Here is a 19,426-nt window from a genome sequence, read left to right on the forward strand (position 1 = left end):
CTCACAAATTCCAGTCAATATCTGGGAAGTTAAAAGCCCCCATTATAAGACAATGTGATTTACTGACCCACTCTATTTCTCTGTACAGTTGTTCGTTGTATTCATCAGAGTCATTAGGCCTATAACACACTCCTGCTCTCAATTTTGGTCTCCCAGTGTTTGTCACTCTAAACTGACTGAACATTGCACTTTCCACCAATGTCAACTGGATGCACTTCCTTAGATTTTGTGATTATTAACTAACAGCATAACCCTTCTTCCCTTCCTATCCCTTTCTATCCTTTCTGTGGATTTGGCACATTATAGCCTTAGTTGCTCATGCAACGTAAAAACCAAAACTATCCTTTCTGTACACATCGTACTCCCCAAATTCCAATTCTACATTCCTTATATATGTGTGACATCACTTTTCTGATATCCCAACGATATTTGCCTCTGATGTCCTGACCAGCACCTCAAATTCATCAAATTTATTTATTAAAATCCCAGCATTGGTGTACAAACAAGTATAAATGCACTCTTAGTTATCCTAACATAGTCCATGTATTTACTTGTTCCGTGATGATTCCCAGCAGTCCTGGAAATTCCCAGCACCTTGGTTCCCGAGCTGTTGCTCATTCCAATAGAAGCAGTGCAAGAATCACTTTCACCTCTGCCTGCGGCTACTGTTAATCTATTAGTCTGTGAATCCCCCCCCCCAAGCTAGCCATTTTCTGACCCACTTAACACTGCCTCGATTGCATCACCAAATATTCTTGCACCCTTTCTATTTAAGTGTATGCAGATGGCATACACTTAAATATGGATGCACTTCCTTAGACTTACACTTAAATATTTAAGTGTATGCAGATAGCATACACTACAGGGATGCTGTAGAAACACTCTCCTGCTAACAAGCACTGACCACCCTGAGAAAAATTTACCACTTGAGCCTTGCACAATCGTTTCAGGGCCGAATTGGTTGACAAGGCTCTCATCGTATATTCTCTCCTGTCGCATCTGGGCCGAATTGCAGACACTTTCAAATTTAACCCTAACTTGCATCTTTGATCTGTACTTGTTAAGTAAGTCTGCAGATCTCCCACTCTTAATGTCATTAGTGCCAATGTGTACAACAGTATCACGCTTTGTGCCCTTAAAAGATATCTGCTCTATAACATCATCAACTTTTGCCCCTGGCAGACATACCCTGGTTCTATTCTACCTGTCCTTTTTGTACAATATATTTCCTTTCGGGAGAACACTGGATTCACCGACAATAACTAGCTCCTGTGGGCCAGCGCATTCTGCCCTGAAGGTTGTTGCTGGGTTGCTTGACGCACAAGAATGAGCTCTGGTGTTGAGTTGGCCAGCTGAGAGTTTTATGGGCCTCAATTTCAGTTCCTTTGAGGGCATCTATCCTACTCTTTAAACTCTCAAAACTGCTCATCAGAATGCCGAGTTGGCACCTAATTTCTTGACACTCTCTGCACCTAGCACACAAAGACATCTTCCTTGGTTAGATCATGTCCTGTTCCAGAAAGCTCTGCAAACACTTCACAAGTTGCTCTTTTTTTTTTTTTAGGCTGTGATGCATTGGAGAATGGCCCCCTTCAGTTCTACCCTGAGCCACAGCACTCCTGCTACCTTTTGCTTGTTGCTTTGCTGCTCTAGTTTGGAGCATGATTTCCGTTTAAATTTAATTGACAATACTACACTAAGCTATATGCAATAATATGTATTACACTATCAAGTTCGAGATGTACGCTATCAAGTTATGCTATACCATAATGATCACACTGTTAAATTAGTTATATCCTTAGCTAAATACAAAAGATATATGCCCAACAAGGTATTAAAACCTTCAAGCTTATTTATCACAATTAAAACCCTACTATTCCTCTGCACTTCTGGTTACATTCTACAATATTCGTGCCAAAAACACCAATACAATATCATTATGAGCAGTGAGTCGTAACTTACAAAATTCACTAGTTAAATTTAAAAAATTAGCTAACGTACACTACTATGCCTATTTAATATCTTTGTAAAACACAGTTTAATACATTAATTAATCAAGAGTATGGTAAAATATCAAAAATGCTTATTTAAATAATTTGAAAATGACATTGATTTTAAAGCAAAATTTAACACAAACATTTTCATTATTAGCTGATAATAACAGACTGCTCTAAGCGACTGTTTTAACAGACTACATGGAGGTAAGGATAAGACAAGCCTCAACATATCATGCTTTATCACATTGCATTCTGTCATCTTATCTTTGAACAGCAAGCATAATCTGGATACTTTTGAACTGTGACTCGTATGTTATATGTTTTTGGTGTTTGTGTATAGGACAATATGAGTTTGCTAGCAGTTTTAAGAAATTCCCTATAATATATGTTATTGCCAAGCTTATTTTTTTCAATATTTATTGACAACATATAAACTGATTAGCTTTTTTGCCATTTGGAACATATTAGGATCTTATACCCATATAGGTTAAACCTATAGTTTAACCTATATGGGTATAAGATTGGTTAGAATGAATACTGTTCTGCAATAAATATACCTTCGTTAATAGTTAGTCATATCCTACCCAAGCACCACATGTCAGACACTGCTATAAATATGCCCGTAGGTCTTCAAGGAGATAGTAGCACGATTGTGAATGCAAGATGTTACAATTGAAGAAGATGATGGGCTTCCAGCGCAGAATGATAATAGGGTTCCCATAAGCAGTTGGTCTTTATCGTGACATTTTCATTTCCTTAGGTTGATGATTGGTGCAGAAATTGTAACAAAATGACTGAGAAAACTTCTGAAGCTGATGGAACAGGGGAGAACTGCAAAAAATCATCTGCTCGAATGCAGGTTGATGTAATTATAGCGCGCGCGCGCACGCACACACACACACACACACACACACACACACACACACACACACACACACACACACACAGGGAGAGATAGGCCTCGGTGAGATGATTGAGACACTTCGGCACCAATAATTTGACACTGCGCTATGGGTTACCACAGTTGTGAAGCTGTCCACAAGCCACTCATCACCCCAACTAATGTTAGACACTGTCAAAAATTAATGAAAAATATGTTTTTAGTATAGAACATGGAATTTTAACAATTGTGTTCAGAGAAGACTGAAAATAATTGTGGCATCAAAAAAATTAACAATTTTTAATTATTTTTTGCTGATTTTTCATGTTTTTGCACATACAGAAGAATTTCAAATTTTTGGGCACTTAACTCAAAGTTAATGGAGTTATTAGTACAGTCAGTCCTCTTATAGCACGATAGTTGTGTTCCTAGAAACCCTTGTACAATGCAAAATCGTGCAAATACAAATAACAGGCCCTATGGGAAAAATAAGGTTAGTTGCCGACCACCCAATATTGAACACACACTTGTAAGCAAAACATTACAAAACACAATAAATAATTGTAATAAAATACTTACGTATTTTATTATGACTATTACATAATAAAATATTGCTAATGCTTTTGCTTTTATCGTAAGCAAACTTGTTCTTTGTTTGATTTTCTATCCAAGCAGATGAGTCGTTCCATCTCTTCCAATTCTTTGTGTCTTGGTCTAATGGATTTTATTACACTTTGAGTTGTTCCTGCTATGAAAGTTGTTTTTATTTTCTGTACATTCTTTCTAATTCTTGGCATTGCCTCATTTAGGCCTGTTGCATGTGCAATATCACATGTGATTTCATTTTGCTCAAGGCATTTCAGGATTTCATATTTTTTTTCTCTATGGACAGAGGCAGAATGGCCATAAGCCTTACCGGGGAAACCCCGGTGGGCTTGGAGGCCAGAAGAAGAGGTGGGCCGGTGTGATTTTGGCCATAAACGCTAGTATGAGGCCGCTGCAAATTTTCCCCTGTAATAATTTTTGACCCAGTCCACCTCTGTCTATCCAAATTGCTTTTCTTTTTCTCTCTGAATCTGTAGTGTCTTCACCAGTACGCTTCATTTTCACACCTTTCAAATATTTTACTCATTTTTAGGGAATAAAGCACAATCACAAAATGAGGAGGCACACTTGATACACATAAACAAAGCTGGCACATGTAGCAACTGAATAAACAACACCATAAAGGCAGAGACACACCATTAACACCTCACTAGCTCACATTTTACTAAAGCTCATTTCTGGAGGTCACTATCATAAAACAATAAAAACAATTTTCAGTTGCGTTTCTGCTGGTGGAATCTGTTATAAACTGGTATCTAATTGCATTTGCAATAAAACTGGAATTGTGTCGGTTTTTACGTTATTATGGTGAAATGTGTTTCCCCTTCACTGATATAAAAAACAAAAATACATTTTCAGAATCTTCTCTTCTCCTATTATGTTGCGTTCAGTTGGGATAATTCCGCATTGGATTGCCATTTCTTGTAAACACAAAGGCGAATTGTGCATAAGCGAATTCGGTTCGTGTTATATACGATATCGTTCCCCTATTTATAAATCGTGTATGATCGAATTTGTGTAGGGTAAGTATAATCAGAAATATGGTAATACCTCATTGTCTCCTATTGCAACTTCGTGTTTTCATATTTATCTTCAATTTTAATTGCTATTATTGCTCCTTTTACCACATCTTATCCATTTCATGTTTCCAACTTGCGATATTTTTTTCAAGATTACAAGAAAAATAATTAGAAACAGATGACACTCTTGTCTTCTTGAAGTTAGACACTTAAAAACAAAAAAAAAAAAAAAACCCACTCCAAGTAATATTGTAAATCTTACTTTTCTATTACTAGAAACATGTTTTACACATAATTATCATTTATCAAAAGATTTGACTTTCTGTGGGATTAGTCTTAGCCCACACCCCCCCTCCCAGACATTGTTCCTTCTATTGAAAGCACAATCTTAACTTCTGCAATCACATCAGATTTAATGCTTTTTGCCTGACATGCAGATGGCATTTTAATGAGTCTGTGATTAAAGGCCTTATGGTACAGCTCAGTGACTTTATCTTCAGTTAAAATAAATAAATCTTACCATAAATAAAACAAGGTACTTTAACCTAGTTGTAGTATTGCATTGGCTGACAGGTCCAATTGGAAAATATTTAATCCTGATGGCCCACTGATTGGGGGATTGGTAGTTGTTTCCTTTTGTATCTTAACAGTGCCTTTAGTCTTGTTTGTGCTTCTTTTTTGCCTGTTTATGTTGTTTACATTCCTCCATCATCTCCATCCAAGTACAGTTTGCCATATAGTGTAACACTGTATTTTACCAAAAATTGCTTGTTTTTCACCATCAAAAACTTTTCAGAGTTTGCCACTTGCCTATGTGGGTGTTATCACAGGAAATAAGAGAAATTCTGATAGAGTTTGTGGCCATGAACAGTAAATTAGCTAATCCCAGTGAATTTTCATTTACCAAATTCATCGAAAAAATTTGGAAAAGAAAGATTTGAATGATTTCCTGTTATTTCTTATTTACACAGGCAGAATTTATAGAAGTTTATTATCATTTTTTTAATCATTGAAATACAGTAATTTAAGTTTTCTGTAAATGTTGGCTTAATTTGTTATTAGCATTAGCATCAATAGAGGCATACGATGCAAGAAAGCAAACTTATGCAGCATCAGCCAAAAAAAAAATGCTCTGATTTCACCCCTCCATTCATTCCAAGTGCCTGTCCAGCTCACCCTTAAATTTATTTAGGCTATTAGCTTCCACAACAAAAGATGGAAGCTTGTTCCACCAATCAACGACCCGCTGGCTAAAGGCAAATTTCCGCACATCTGTTCTACAACTATCTTTCCTCAATTTGAAACTGTGCCTCCTCAGGTTCTTAGTCTGAGCAAGAGGAAGAATCCCATCTGCATTCAGCTTGCTCAACCTGTTCAAGACCTTATACAACTCAATCAGATCACCTCGCAGGTGCCTACTCTCCACGCGCTGCACTTTGCAGAACTTAAGCCTTTCTTGGTAAGAGCACCCCTTTGTTCTCCTCACCAATCTCGTTGCCCTTCTCTGTACTCGTTCTAGCAACTCTACATCCTTCCTAAAATGAGGTCTCCAGACCTGTACACACAGTACTCTAGGTGTGACCTGACCATTGCCTTGTATAATGGGATAATCACTTCCCTGTCTCTGCTAGCAAAATTCCTATATATCATTGACAAGACTCTATGACCCTGGCCGCCTGTCTGCACTGCTCAGCGAACTTCATATTTGACTGCACAATTACCCCTAGGTCTTTTCCATTTCCCTGAGTGTAGTACCAATAATACTGGAATTGTATTATTGATACATTTCTCTTTGGCTTACGTTTCTCTTCGGTTTCAATTGATACGTTTCTCTTCGGTTACTGCTACACATACGCAGTACTTTGCATTTGTCAATGTTAAACTTCAGTTGCCACTTCTCAGCCCATTTTCCCAACTTATCTAGATCCAGTTGGAGTAGTATACGGTCTTTACTGTCGTTAACAACCCTCCAACCTTTGTATCATCTCCAAACTTGGACATTAAACCTGATATACCTTTATCAATATCATTAATAAATATACAAAACAACAATGGGCCCAACACCGAACCCTGGGGAACTCCACTAATAACATTTGTCCACGAGGAGCAGTGTCCATTGATTTACCACACTCTGTCGTCTTCCACTCAACAATCACTTTATCCATTGTAGCAGCTTACCCTTAATGCCATACCTCTCCATTTTGTACAGCAGTCTTCCATGTGAAACAGTTTCAAAAGGACCTCCACATATTTTTTTTACTCTATATCAAAAGCTTTCCTGAAATCCAAGTATATGATATCTAAATTATTTTTGGCATTTAGTTCCTTTGTGACCACATCATAGTATCCAATCGAATTGGTCAGACAAGACCTCCCTTTAACAAACCCATGCTGTGTCTCAACTATTACTGCAGTCTTGTCTAGATGATTCTGCAATGCTTCTTTCACCAGTGATTCCATTATTTTCCCCGGAACACTAGTTAAACTAACAGGTCTGTAGTTACTTGTCACCTTTTGAACCCCCCTTTTTAAATTGGTGATACATTTGCACACCTCCCGTCCATGGGGATCTCCCCTGAGTCCAGGGAAGCACTCATAATTATGGCTAAGGGTTTGCTTACTTCCTTTCTGCCTCCTTTAATATAACTGGATAGATCCCGTTCACCCCAGGTGCCTTCCTTATGTTCAACTTCAACAACTTCTCCTCCACTTTGCTCTCAGTTATTACAAAATCACTTAGCTCCCTGTTAGCATTTGATAAACTTCTGGCACTCTCCTCATTGAATAACTCCTCGTGTAATTGTAGATGCAAAATATTCATTCAGTTTATCAGCTGCCTGAGCATGATCATCAATAGTCAACCCATTTATGTTAAGTGGTCCAATCTGGTTCATCCCTTTAACAAACCCATGCTGTGTTTCAACTATTACTGCAGTCTTGTCTAGATGATCCTGCAATGCTTCTTTCACCAGTGATTCCATTATTTTCCCCGGAACACTAGTTAAACTAACAGGTCTGTAGTTACTTTCCTTCTAGAGTTTACATAAGTAAAGAACTCTTTGCTGTTTTTCTTTGCATCCTTTGCCAAAGATTTTTCATAATCTGCCTTCACCTGCCTAACCTACTTTGTGACTTGATTACAGACTAGTTTATACCTGCCATAGCTTCTGTGTCACCTGATACTTTATATGCATCCCATACATTCTTCTTCTCTACCATGAGCCTCATTAATTCATCTGACATCCATTTAGGCCGAAACCTTGAACAGTATTTCTTAGTTGGAATGAAAAGCCTAGTAGTCTCCAAAATGAAGTCCCTGAAGGCTTCCCATTTAGAATTCAACGTTGGTGTAACATCATCAGTTGATCCCACTGTACAGAATTTAAAAACTATCTGAGACCTCTGTAGTCACCTTTACTAAAGCAAAAGCCGTTCCCTTTAACCTTGATGGTAGTTACATCTTTAAGTAATTCCCACATCAGTACATTGTGATCACTGTCACCCAGTGGTTTCTTTATCTGCAAAGTCTTAATGCATGAATAATGTATTTTGTAAATGCCTTTAGGAAAGCTTTTGATACTATTGCACACATAAGACTACTGTACAAATTGGTGCAGTATGGCGTTAAGGGCAAATTGCTGCTATGGATAAAAGGATGGTTGAATGGGAGAAGACAGAGTAGTAATCAATGGACACTGCTCTTCATGGACTAATGTTATTATTGTCTTGCCCTAAGGTTTGGTGTTGGGCCCATCGTTGTTTTTTTGTATTTATTAATGATATTGATGGAGGTATATCAAGCTTAATGTACAAGTTTGCAAATAATATGAAGGTTGGTAGCATTGTTAATGACACTAATGTCAGTACATTACTGCAACTTGATCTAGAGTTGAGCAGATAGGCTGAGAGGTGGCAAATGAAGTTTAACATTGACAAATGTAATGTACTGTATATGGGTAGCAGAAATCCCAGAGTAACGTATCAACTGTGTGGTGCTACACTTAGGATAGTGGAGAATGAAAAAGACCTGGAGATAATTGTGCAGTCAGATGTGAAGTTTTCTGAGCAGTGCAGACATTTTGTAAAAGTTGCTCATGGTGTCCTTTTTTTTTTTTTTTTTTTTTAGGCGCCTCCGTAGCCAGGTGGGAAGGAGCAGCAGTGCGTAGCACATGCTTCTTGATTAGACTGGGGTTTGAGCCCGTCACCACCAAATACAGAGGATGCGGAAAGGTCAGGGAATGACCAACGCATATCCCGGAGCAATATGGCCTTAGTTGCTAATGCTCCTAATAACTAACTAACTAACTCGTGGTGTCTTTTCAATGATATACAGGAATTTTGCTGTTAAGAATAAGGAGATGATTATCACCTTGTATAATCACAATATAAGGCAATGGTCAGGCCACACTTTGATTCCTGTGTACAGGTCTGGAAGCCTCATTTTAGGAAAGATGTAGCATTGCTAGAAAGAGTACAGAGAAGGGCAACAAGACTGGTGAGGGGGCACAAAGGGGTGCTCAAAGAAAGGCTTAAAATCTGCAAATTTCAGTGTCTGGACACTAGGCACCTGCGAGTTGAGCTGATTGAGGTATATAAGGCTTGAATGGCTTGGGCTCAATGCTGATGGGTTACTTCCTCATGCTCAGATTAATCGCCTGAGGAGACATAAATTCGAATTGAGGAAAGTCAATTCTAGAATAGACGTGCGGAAATTTTCCTTTAGCCAGTGGGTGGTTGTTTGTTGGAACAAACTTCCATCCGTCATTGTGAAAGTTGACATCTTAAATGAATTCAGGGCAGAACTAGACAAACATTTTGAGTTAATGAATGGGTGAAATGGGGAGGGGGTTTATTTTTTGTGTGATGCTTATGTTGTATACGCTTGCTTTCTTGCATCATGTTCCTCTACTGCTAATGCTAATAATTTCTCTGTTATTGGAAACTATTAGTGCTGCTTTAATTTTGAAATCCTGTTGGCAACTTTATAGAAATGTGCAAGGGCAAAGTGAAAAGTAATCTCTCTTCATTTATAACTTCAGTGCTAGGTTGCACAGTAAGTTCCATCCGGGCATGGCTAATAATTCCTAGTTATATGATCTATTTTCAAAGATAGTTCCATTTGTTTTTAATGGAACTATCTTTGAAAATAGCAGCTCATTGTGCTGCTATTATGCTAACAAAATGTTACACATTTTTATATTCATCTGAACATTTGTTAAATGGTTAAATCATAATTAGTATTAATTTCAAAAAGTAGAGCCCACCAACCTTATCCAAGAGTCCTAGAATATGTTGCCCAGTCCCTGCACACTATTTTTTTTTTCCTACTTCATGCTGAACTTGAATAACACCAGTAATTTGATAAAATAGTTAAATATAGATTCCCGAGTTTGCCACTAGGGGTAGTGGCAAACTCAGGAATTGCGTTCTCAAAAATTTTTCAATCAGAGACATCTTACATGGGCAGATGGGCTAAGAAGTGGCAACTGAAGTTTAACCTTGACAAATGCAAAGTACTACATATGGGTAGAAGTAACCCCAGAGAAACGTACCAACTGTGTGGTACTACACTTAAGGTGGTAGAAAATGAAAAAGACCTGGGAGTAATTGTGCAGGCAGATATGAAGTTTTCTGAGCAATGCAGACAGGCTGCCAGGGCAGGTCATGGGGTTTTGTCAATGATATATAGGAATTTTGCTAGCAGGGAAAAGGAGGTGATTATCCCTCTGTATAAGGCAATGGTCAGGCCATGCCTTGAGTACTGCGTACAGGTCTGGAGGCCTCATTTTAGGAAGGATGTAGATTTACTTGAGTGTGTACAGAGAAGGGCAACAAGATTGGTGAGGGGAATGAAGGGATCCTCTTACCAAGAGAGGCTTAAGTTCTGCAAATTGCAGTGGCTGGAGACTAGGCACCTGCGCAGTGATCTGATTGAGGTATATAAGGCCTTGAATGGCTTCAGCACGCTGAATTCTGATGGGATCCTTCCACTTGTTCAGATTACGAATCTAAGGGGGCATAAATTCAAATTAAGAAAAGACAGGTGTAGAATAGATGTGCGGAAATTTTCCTTTAGCCAGCGGGTGGTTAATTGCTGGAACAAACTTCCATCTGTCGTTGTGGAAGTTGATAGGTTGAATAAATTTAAGGAGGAACTGGACAGGCATTTGGAGGGAATGGTGTGATTTTTTTTTTTTTTTTTTTTGGCTGATGCTGCATAAGCTCATACATTTGCTTTCTTGCATCACATGCCACTACTACTACTACATACATTGAAGTTTCTTTTACCATAAAGTGGATTACATGATATACTTTATATGCTCAAAACGGTTTTTTTTTTTTTTTTATGACCGTAATTATCTAATTCTGTCACAGTCAGGTGCCTCCGTAGCCAGGTGGGCTGGAGCAGTAGTTTGTTTGTTTGTTATTTGGGTTTTAGGAGCATTAGTAACCAAGGCCATATTGCTCCATGGATATGCGGTGGTCATTTCCTGACCTTTCCGCATTCTCCGTATTTGGTGGTCACGGGCTCGAACCCCGGTCTAATCAAGAAGCATGTGCTACACACTGCTGCTCCTGCCCACCTGGCTACGGAGGCGCCTGGAGCAGTAGTGCATAGCACACGCTTCTTGATTAGACCGGGGTTCGAGTCTATGACCACCGTATATCCCCAGAGCAATATGGCCTTAGTTGCTAATGTTCCTAAAAACCAAATAACAACAACAACTGTCCCAGTCAGTGATGTAGATCAAAGGCCAAAATCATACTGAAGAAGTACCTACATTCATATTGACATTACACTAAGAAATATTATAATTTAAAATCTTTTTACAGCATATAAAATTTCTTTATATGCTGTCACACATGCTGGAAAGTTAATTAATAAAAATAGTAGGCTTTATTATCTAGATATCCTGATTTCATGCTGTGTGATTTCTTTTCTTGTATTCTAAACAAAAGTGTGTTCCAGCAAACCTAGCAATTTGGATGAATTAGGACTTTCTATCTGCAATATTTCTTAAGTATTCAGTGGAAAATGTTGACTGGTTAAAAAGCTATACTGAGCACACTGTAACTTCCATTTAAATTTTGCATTCTGAGAGAAAACAAATTATGGATTTATTACAGTAATAATTTTGGATTTAGATATTTAAAAGACATATCGTGGATTGTTGTTTGTTTTAATTTATGCAGTAAGTAAAATGAGGCAAATTGTTTTTATAATAAATGTGTCAATGTCATCATAAAAAATTTTATCTGACTATAATGCAATATAAGTAGTGTAGAATTGGTTTTTTTAAACTTATATATTTAGATTTTAATATAGTCTCAGATTTTAATTTACTCATTTCTTTTCTTAGAAAAGAAAGAAGTACGTGAATCTACTAAACAAAAATCTGAAGAAACAGAACAACGATGGAAAGAACAAGAAGAGTTACGGAGAAAATCTAGCCAGCACAGGAAGAGTGGAGCACAGTATAAATTTCTTACTCAAGAAGAGCTTTTAGATGAAGCTAAAATTACAGAAGAAAAGAATCTGAAATCCTTAGGTACATGACTTTGACGTATACAAGGGCTGTTCAATAAAGAATGATTTTTTTTTTTTTTTTTTTGTTCCTCACAGCATGCCTTTATTTAATCATCCATATTTTTGATTGTCCTTTTCAAAGTATCCCCACTTGGTGAAATGCACTTATTCCATTTCTACATTCTTCAAAACCACGGTGGAAGCCATTTTTTGAAATGCGCTTGAGAATCACCTCCTATGTCTTTACAACTTCTGATGACTGGAAACATTTTACTTGCAACTCCTTTAACTTTTGAAATAAAAAAAATCACAGGGTGCAAGGTCAGGGTTGTAGGGCAGATGAGGAACACATTTGACACAATGCTGGTTAAGTACTCTTTTACATGAGCAGTCTGAGATCTCACATTGTCACAATGCAGCATCCACCCACCTACATGCAGTTGCTATCTTTTGCTATGAATGTGATCTCCCAAAGCATGCAGTACAGTTCTGTAACACTCGTATGATGTGACATGGCATGCTGGTAAACTATTCCTTGAATGTCAATAAAAAGAGATTACCATACCTGTTCCTGCAGAAGTCACAACTTTTACTTTTTTCAGTGTTGACTATGATGTAGACTTCGAAACAGCTTTGTTGCTTACTCTCTGGGTTATGATGAAGCCATGTCTCATCTGCTGTAACCACCTTGTTCAGAATCTCACCATCTTCAGTAACCATTCCTTGAAGCGCCTGACAGACCCCCATCTTAATTTGTGGTTTCTCAGGTGTGACTAGTCTTGGAACCCAGTATGCACAAATGTGTCACATGCAAATGGTCATGAAGAATGTGGTGCATGCTTCCTACTGATATCCTCAACATCTCTGCCAGTTGCATTACTGTTATTTGATGATCTTCTCCCATAATTACAAAAGCAGTGTTTATGATTTCTGTAGTGACAGCAGTGGTTGGAGCTCCAGGACTGCTGATTTTTTGATTGAATCACATCCATCTTTAAACATTCTAAACCACTGTGAGCGACGCTAAATGGAAGTGTCGATTCACCCTAAGCCTCTTTTAACATTTCATATGCTTCAGCTGATGTTTTCTTGAGACTCAAACAAAATTGGAGGCAGTATACTGTTCCCCGCATGTCACATCAATTATTACATGGGTGAAACTGAACAAGCATAAACTTGACTGACTGCCAAGGCCATGCTGTACACAAGTCAACTGTGCAGTTGCTATGTGAAGCAGCTCGGTTTGGTCTTAAATTCTGCAGCTCAGCCAGAAATAGCAAGCAGTATGGTTGTTCAAGGAAAGTTATGATCATTCTTTATTGAACAGCCCTCAGACATTTTTATTTGTTTCTAGTTGAGGGTGGGTTAGTTTATAGAATTTCTGAATTAACATGCTTGCTGCTGCTGCCTAACTTTATTGAAAGGTCATTCCTTTGTCATTAGGGAAATTTATATTTGGCCTAGGTTTTGTTTACCATAACATAGGCACCATTTTTTGATTTTTAGTACGTAATAGATGGGCATACATTTAGAAAAATATTTGGAACCAGCAGGGATGTTTTATGTCCATAATATTAATTACAGCTCACCTCTATTTCCACTAGTTTAATATCTAGGATCAGTATATGTGAGCTTAGATTAGACTTTAGTTTAGATAGTTATATGAGCAGTGCAGTATTTTTGCATACCTATCAGTATATTGGTTGCCATCCTTTAAAGGATTAAAATATAGCAAATATCTTTCAAATCAAACTTTACCTTGAATTTTGTTGATATAATAAATTTCGTAACACATACAAAGCTTTAATAAAGAAAATTGCACACTAGTTTACTGCTTTTCAGTATCTCTTTTGCAGTTATAGCAAAGGAGGTACTGAAAAGACTTTGCAGTTATAGCTTGTTTGTTTGTTTTGGTTTTATTGGCGCATTAGCTACTAAGGCTATAATGCGCCAAGACCAACAGTTATAGCAGAGACTTCAGTGTACCGACACACATAGTTGTAACACATTACTGTTATTTTGCCCTTCACTTTTTCTCGTAATAACTACTTTTATTTTTTATTTATTTTTTGTACTCGCTTGTGTGCTATGCTGTATACACCGATGAGCCAAAACATTATGACCACCTACCTAATATGATGTTGGTCCTCCACATGCAGCCAAAACAGCTTGTACCCGACGAGGCATGGATGCTACAAGATTTTCTAAATATGTCTTGTGGTATCTGGTACCAACACACAACCAGCAGATCCTTTAACTCCTGTAAGGTCTGTGGTTGAGACGCCGCAGATCAGAGTTGCTGTTCCAACACAAACCACAGATGCTCGATGGGATTGATGTTGCAATACCTGGAAGTATTGCAACATCAATCCCATCAATCAATCCTTCCTCGTGTTCCACGAACCAGTCTCTAACAATCCAGGCAGTGTGGCATGGCGCATTATCCTGCTGAAAGATGGCATCGCCAGAAGGGAAGACCATTGCCATGAAAGGGTGCACCATGAAATGGTCTATCACCTACCTAAACACCATGAAATGATGTTTAGGTAGGTGATAGACATCAGCGTGCCCAGCACATGGACTGGATCCAGGGTATCCCAGCAGAACATCGCCCTAAGCATGACACCGTCACCACCTTCTTTTTTTTCATCCCACGGTGCATCCAGGTGCCATCACAATTCCCCCAGGTAAATAACACACGCGTACCTGGCCGTCCACATGGTGCAACAGGAAACGTGATTCGTCGGACCAGACGACCTTCCAATCGCTCAAGATCCAGTTTCAATGTTCACATGCCCATTGTAGGTGCTGTCATCAGTGAACTGTGGTTAGCATGAGCACTCAGAACGGCCCGTGGCTACGCAGTCCCATTTTCAACAGGGTTATTTGATGTACTGTGTGTTGAGACACTACTCCCATCACCAGCATTCCAATTACCAGCGAGTTGTGCCACAGTTGCCCTTCTGTTGCCACGTGCCATCCCGGAGAACCTTCGCTCACCTCAAGCATCGATGAGCCGTGGTCGTACAACACCTCGCCAGTGGTTCTTGGGTTCCCCCTCCTCAGACCACTTTTGGTAGGTACTAACCACGACTGTCCATGAGCACCCCACCAGCTATGCCATTTCAGATATGCTCTGACCCAGTTGCCTGGCCTTTACAATTTAGCCTTTGTCAGACTAGCTTAAGTCCGCTGCCTTTCCCATCTGAAGAACAAGAGTAACACTCATTAATGGAGCTCAGTATCAGGTGTTTTTTATACAGTGTCCCGCCACACGCATGTGCCGTAGTTCACCTGCAATTGCTTCAATTTGCATAATGACTTGCTGGTAATAATTTTTTGGCTCATTGGTTTATAACAATAACAGTGAGGTTAGTCGTTATGATTAGATCACAAAAAAAGTAAGCATGAAAGATTGAGAGTTGTATACATTCCGAGTGTATGCTGACAGCCATCTGGCCCATTACAGTGTCACAGAGGCTTTGTGATGATATGCTGAAGTTTGATGCACCAAACCAGCACGTATATTGTTGTGTGGCCTTCAAGTATCCAAGCAGCAGTTTGTACTTCCTGACAGAAGTACATTTTGCAGTATTCCAGTCCGACATGTAATAAACCTTTCATAGCATTTATCTGTATCCCTCTCAGACAAATAGAGTGGGCCAGCAAATCATAATGTCGTGTCATGGAAAATTTTTAACTCTCCAGATATCTATTGGAACTTGTAGAGTGGCAGCTCACACAGTAACAGAACATATCCTGACATGCAGGATGTTAGAGAGGCAACAAGAAAAGGCAATATTCTTGATCTGGTTATTAGCAACGATTCCTGTATTAAAAATCTTCAAAGAAAGTAACCTATGGGTGATTGATCTTATAGGGTCTTAGGTTTAGACTTATTCAAAGAAATAACTACTGTCATGGGTAAAAGAAAGGGAATTTGTTTTGCAACAGCTATTGCAATGGCTTGCTCAGACATTTTTTAAACCCTTTTCAGTGGAACCTACTACTGTTTGCTGAAAAGTGTTCAGAGAGCTAATCATTGAGGTCACTAAGTGTTTTATGCCAACTAAGAGATATTGTTTATGGTTTAGACTAAAATAGATGCCAGATGAATTGATGAGCTTAGTGGCAGAGAATCAAAATACATGGGATGATTACAGATTTTCAGGGAATACAGGCTCCTACAGTAGGTTTAAATTAGTCTGTAATCAAATTACTTGAGTGGTTACACAAGCTAAGGCATATTATGAGAAGTCTTTGGCTAAGAATGCAAACAAAAGTAGGAAGGAATTCTTTGGCTGTGTTAACACTAGAAGTAAAGGGATGAATTACATTGGTCTGTTGGATAATATAAATGGCATAGCTATTGATGACCCTGTAGAGCTTGCTGATAAATTGAATAAATATTTTGCATGTACATTCACACATTAAGTTTTTAAAGACAGGTGCAGAAGTCTGTCTAATGCAGATTGGGAGTTCAAATGATTTTATAATAATGGAAAGGTAGATCTAAGAAAAACTGCTACAGCTAAAAGTGAACATGCATCTAAGGATGGTGGAATCTATCCAATTATATTAAAAGAAGCTGCAGAAGAGGTTGTTAAATCTTTAGGCATAATAATGAGAGTATCCTTAGAGTCAGGGGAAGCCCTCTGTTGATTGGAGATATGCAAATGTCTCCTATTCATAATGGTGGCTCAAAGGGTGAACTGGTCATCTACAGACCTCTAAGTTTCACCTGATAGCAGTAGCTCTGTAAGGCAATCACAGCACAGATTTGTTAAAGGTAGATCATGTGACTAATCTGATTAACTAGTGAGGCCATCACAAAGGAATTGCTTGTAGTGAATAATTTTGTGACATCTTTAGATTTCAATAAAGAAAGCCGAGTATATTATAAATCTAGGTATATATAAGTATACTTTGATAATATATAAACCAGAGCTGTAATGCTCAGTATGTTCTAGGTTGATTTCAATATTTGTAAAAGAATAAGAGAAGTTTACCTCAATATGATACATCGAACACTTCCGTACGATACTCTCCAGAAATTAAGATGAATATAACATTACAGTAAAAAATAAATTGAAAACAATTAAAAATAATTGAATGCAATTGAAAGAATTTAACATCAGTTTTGCAAAACGATTTTCCTTCCTGAAGCTACAACACTTTTCAACCATCTGTCATGATCACAGGAATGAAAATTACGGGATATGTGTGCGAGCATGAATCTTATATAGGGATTATTTGTCTTTGCGCATGCGCGCGTGAAGGCGTCTCCATAGCCAGGTGAGCAGGGGCAGCAGTGCGTAGCACATGCTTCTTGATTAGACCGGGGTTGGAGCCTGTGACCACCAAATACGGAGGATGCGGAAAGGTCAGGGAATGACCACCGCATATCCCCGGAGCAATATGGCCTTAGTTCCTAAAGCTCCTAAAAACCAAATAACAAACAAGCATGCGCGTGAAAGCCCACGAATCGGAGATTAGATATGGACGGCAACCATTAACAGAATTCTCATGTAATTTAATTTTGACAGTTTCTGCAATTAAGTTTCATATAATTACATTCGACAAGTATTTTGGCCTCGTTAAATAAAGATGTATGTTTTTCATTAACGGCATGAAAGGCTAATTCTAACGTTGCTGAACGAGAAGCACGAACTGAGGCCGTGTGTTGTTTAACACAAAAATTCAGAGGAATCCGTGTGGATCCTTGATTAGATGACTCGCAATCACCACAAGAAATCTTGTATACCAGGTAATTTATTTGCGCTGTGAACGAGAAAAGGACTGAGCGATTGTTTAGTATAGTGTGTAATTTCCGTATTGGTGTGGCCACAATTTTAAATTCAGTATCTTTAAAGAATCTGTTTAAGTTGCTTGTTTTCTGTCCCATATGTTCAACATATGGGACAGAAAACTAATATCTGTATTAGTTTTCTGTCCTAATATCTTAATATCTGTATTTCTGAGCCCTAAGCAGATTTTGTCGTTGAATATTTATAGGCATTGAGAAATTGATTAAAGATTATAGATCTTTTGTATGAGAATGGATGATAGCTGCTAACTCATACCAGTGTTTGTTGGTTTACGATAGATGTAAAATCGAGTCCTGAGTAAGCATGAAATTTAGAAAATTTAATGACTTAGTATCGGTATATTCCCTCTCCAATGAAAATTGAGTCTAGGATGAATATCATTAAATGAATGAAAAATGTCTTGGATAGTGCTACTATCAGTAATAACCAGAACATCATCTAAATACCTCCCATAGTATGTGATACGGGGTAGAAAAGGTTTCAAATGTATGAGCAAATCATTGAGAGATAGACCTCCGATATTAAGCTGCTTAAACTTAAGCACATTGGCAAACCAAAAATTTGTTTGTATACTTTGTCTTGAAAGGTGATATAGTTGGCTTCAACTAAGAGTTTAATTAAATGAAAAATTTCTTTAATAGGAAGCTTCGTATAATTAATCAGTGTGTGTGTGTGTGTGTGTGTGTATATATATATATATACATATATATATATACACATACACACAGCTCGGCCTCACATAACGCGAGTTCGATTAACGTGATATTGAGTTAACACTATTTGAAAAATGATACCACTTTTCACTTTACACGATGCAAATTTCCAGTTAACGTGATCTTTTTTTTTTATGCGATAGTTGAAAAAGATTTGAATCACGCGTTAAGTTTACTGCGAGTCGTACGGTCAATAAACAAACGTTTGCCTGCTGCCCGCCTCGGTGTGTTCCATCAACCATCGGAAGAAGACGTGTTTGTCTCCTGTTAATAAAGTCAATGCAGACTTGCATTTAAAAATTCCAATTTTTAAATGAGCCAGATGAAAATGTTACTGCGAAGGAGATAACGGTAAAAGAATTAGATGAAATCTTTCGTATCGCATAGAACCTCAAACAAAAGGTTTGATGTTCTCTGCGATATTTATTTCGCCAGGGCCCAGAGAAGATTGTTATCGGTTATCGGAAATTGATTGATGAAAAGAGAAAGTCAACACTGTTCAAATATTTCCACAACAGTAATTTCTTCATTGTGTATTTTATGTCAGAGGTTCCCAAAGTTTCTCGCTTCACGGCACCTTTAATGTCTCAGTAATTTTTTCAAGCCGCACCCAGACCAAAAGAAATACCTAACAGTTTCGTTTAGTAGGTACAAACAACTTAATAAGAAATGCTGAAACTGTGAACTACCTCGAGCTAGTAGTTCGCGCGGTGTTCGACAGATGTTGAGTGTCGCTGTGTTTCCCTCGAAAATTTAAAATATTCTGCGGCGCACAGATTAAGAACTGCTGTTTTATGCAATAAACATTTAATTCCATAATTATTTTCATTATCTTTTACATTATATACAGTTAAA

The 19,426-nt window shown here is 38.0% G+C and overlaps 1 protein-coding gene across 1 annotated transcript in view; it reads left to right on the top strand.

The window, feature by feature from the left end:
- Positions 1-19,426, top strand: part of YL-1 (Vacuolar protein sorting-associated protein YL-1) — a 175,674-nt gene that overhangs the window by 57,766 nt on the left and 98,482 nt on the right. Inside the window, exon 5 of the mRNA XM_090382665.1 lies at positions 11,864-12,052. Coding sequence (XP_090238791.1) covers positions 11,864-12,052 — 189 coding nt within the window. The remainder of the gene's footprint in view (positions 1-11,863; positions 12,053-19,426) is intronic.

This window comes from Mastigoproctus giganteus, chromosome 10, assembly GCF_048544385.1.
Source record: "Mastigoproctus giganteus isolate SK-2022 chromosome 10, ASM4854438v1, whole genome shotgun sequence".
NCBI lineage: Eukaryota > Metazoa > Arthropoda > Arachnida > Uropygi > Thelyphonidae > Mastigoproctus > Mastigoproctus giganteus.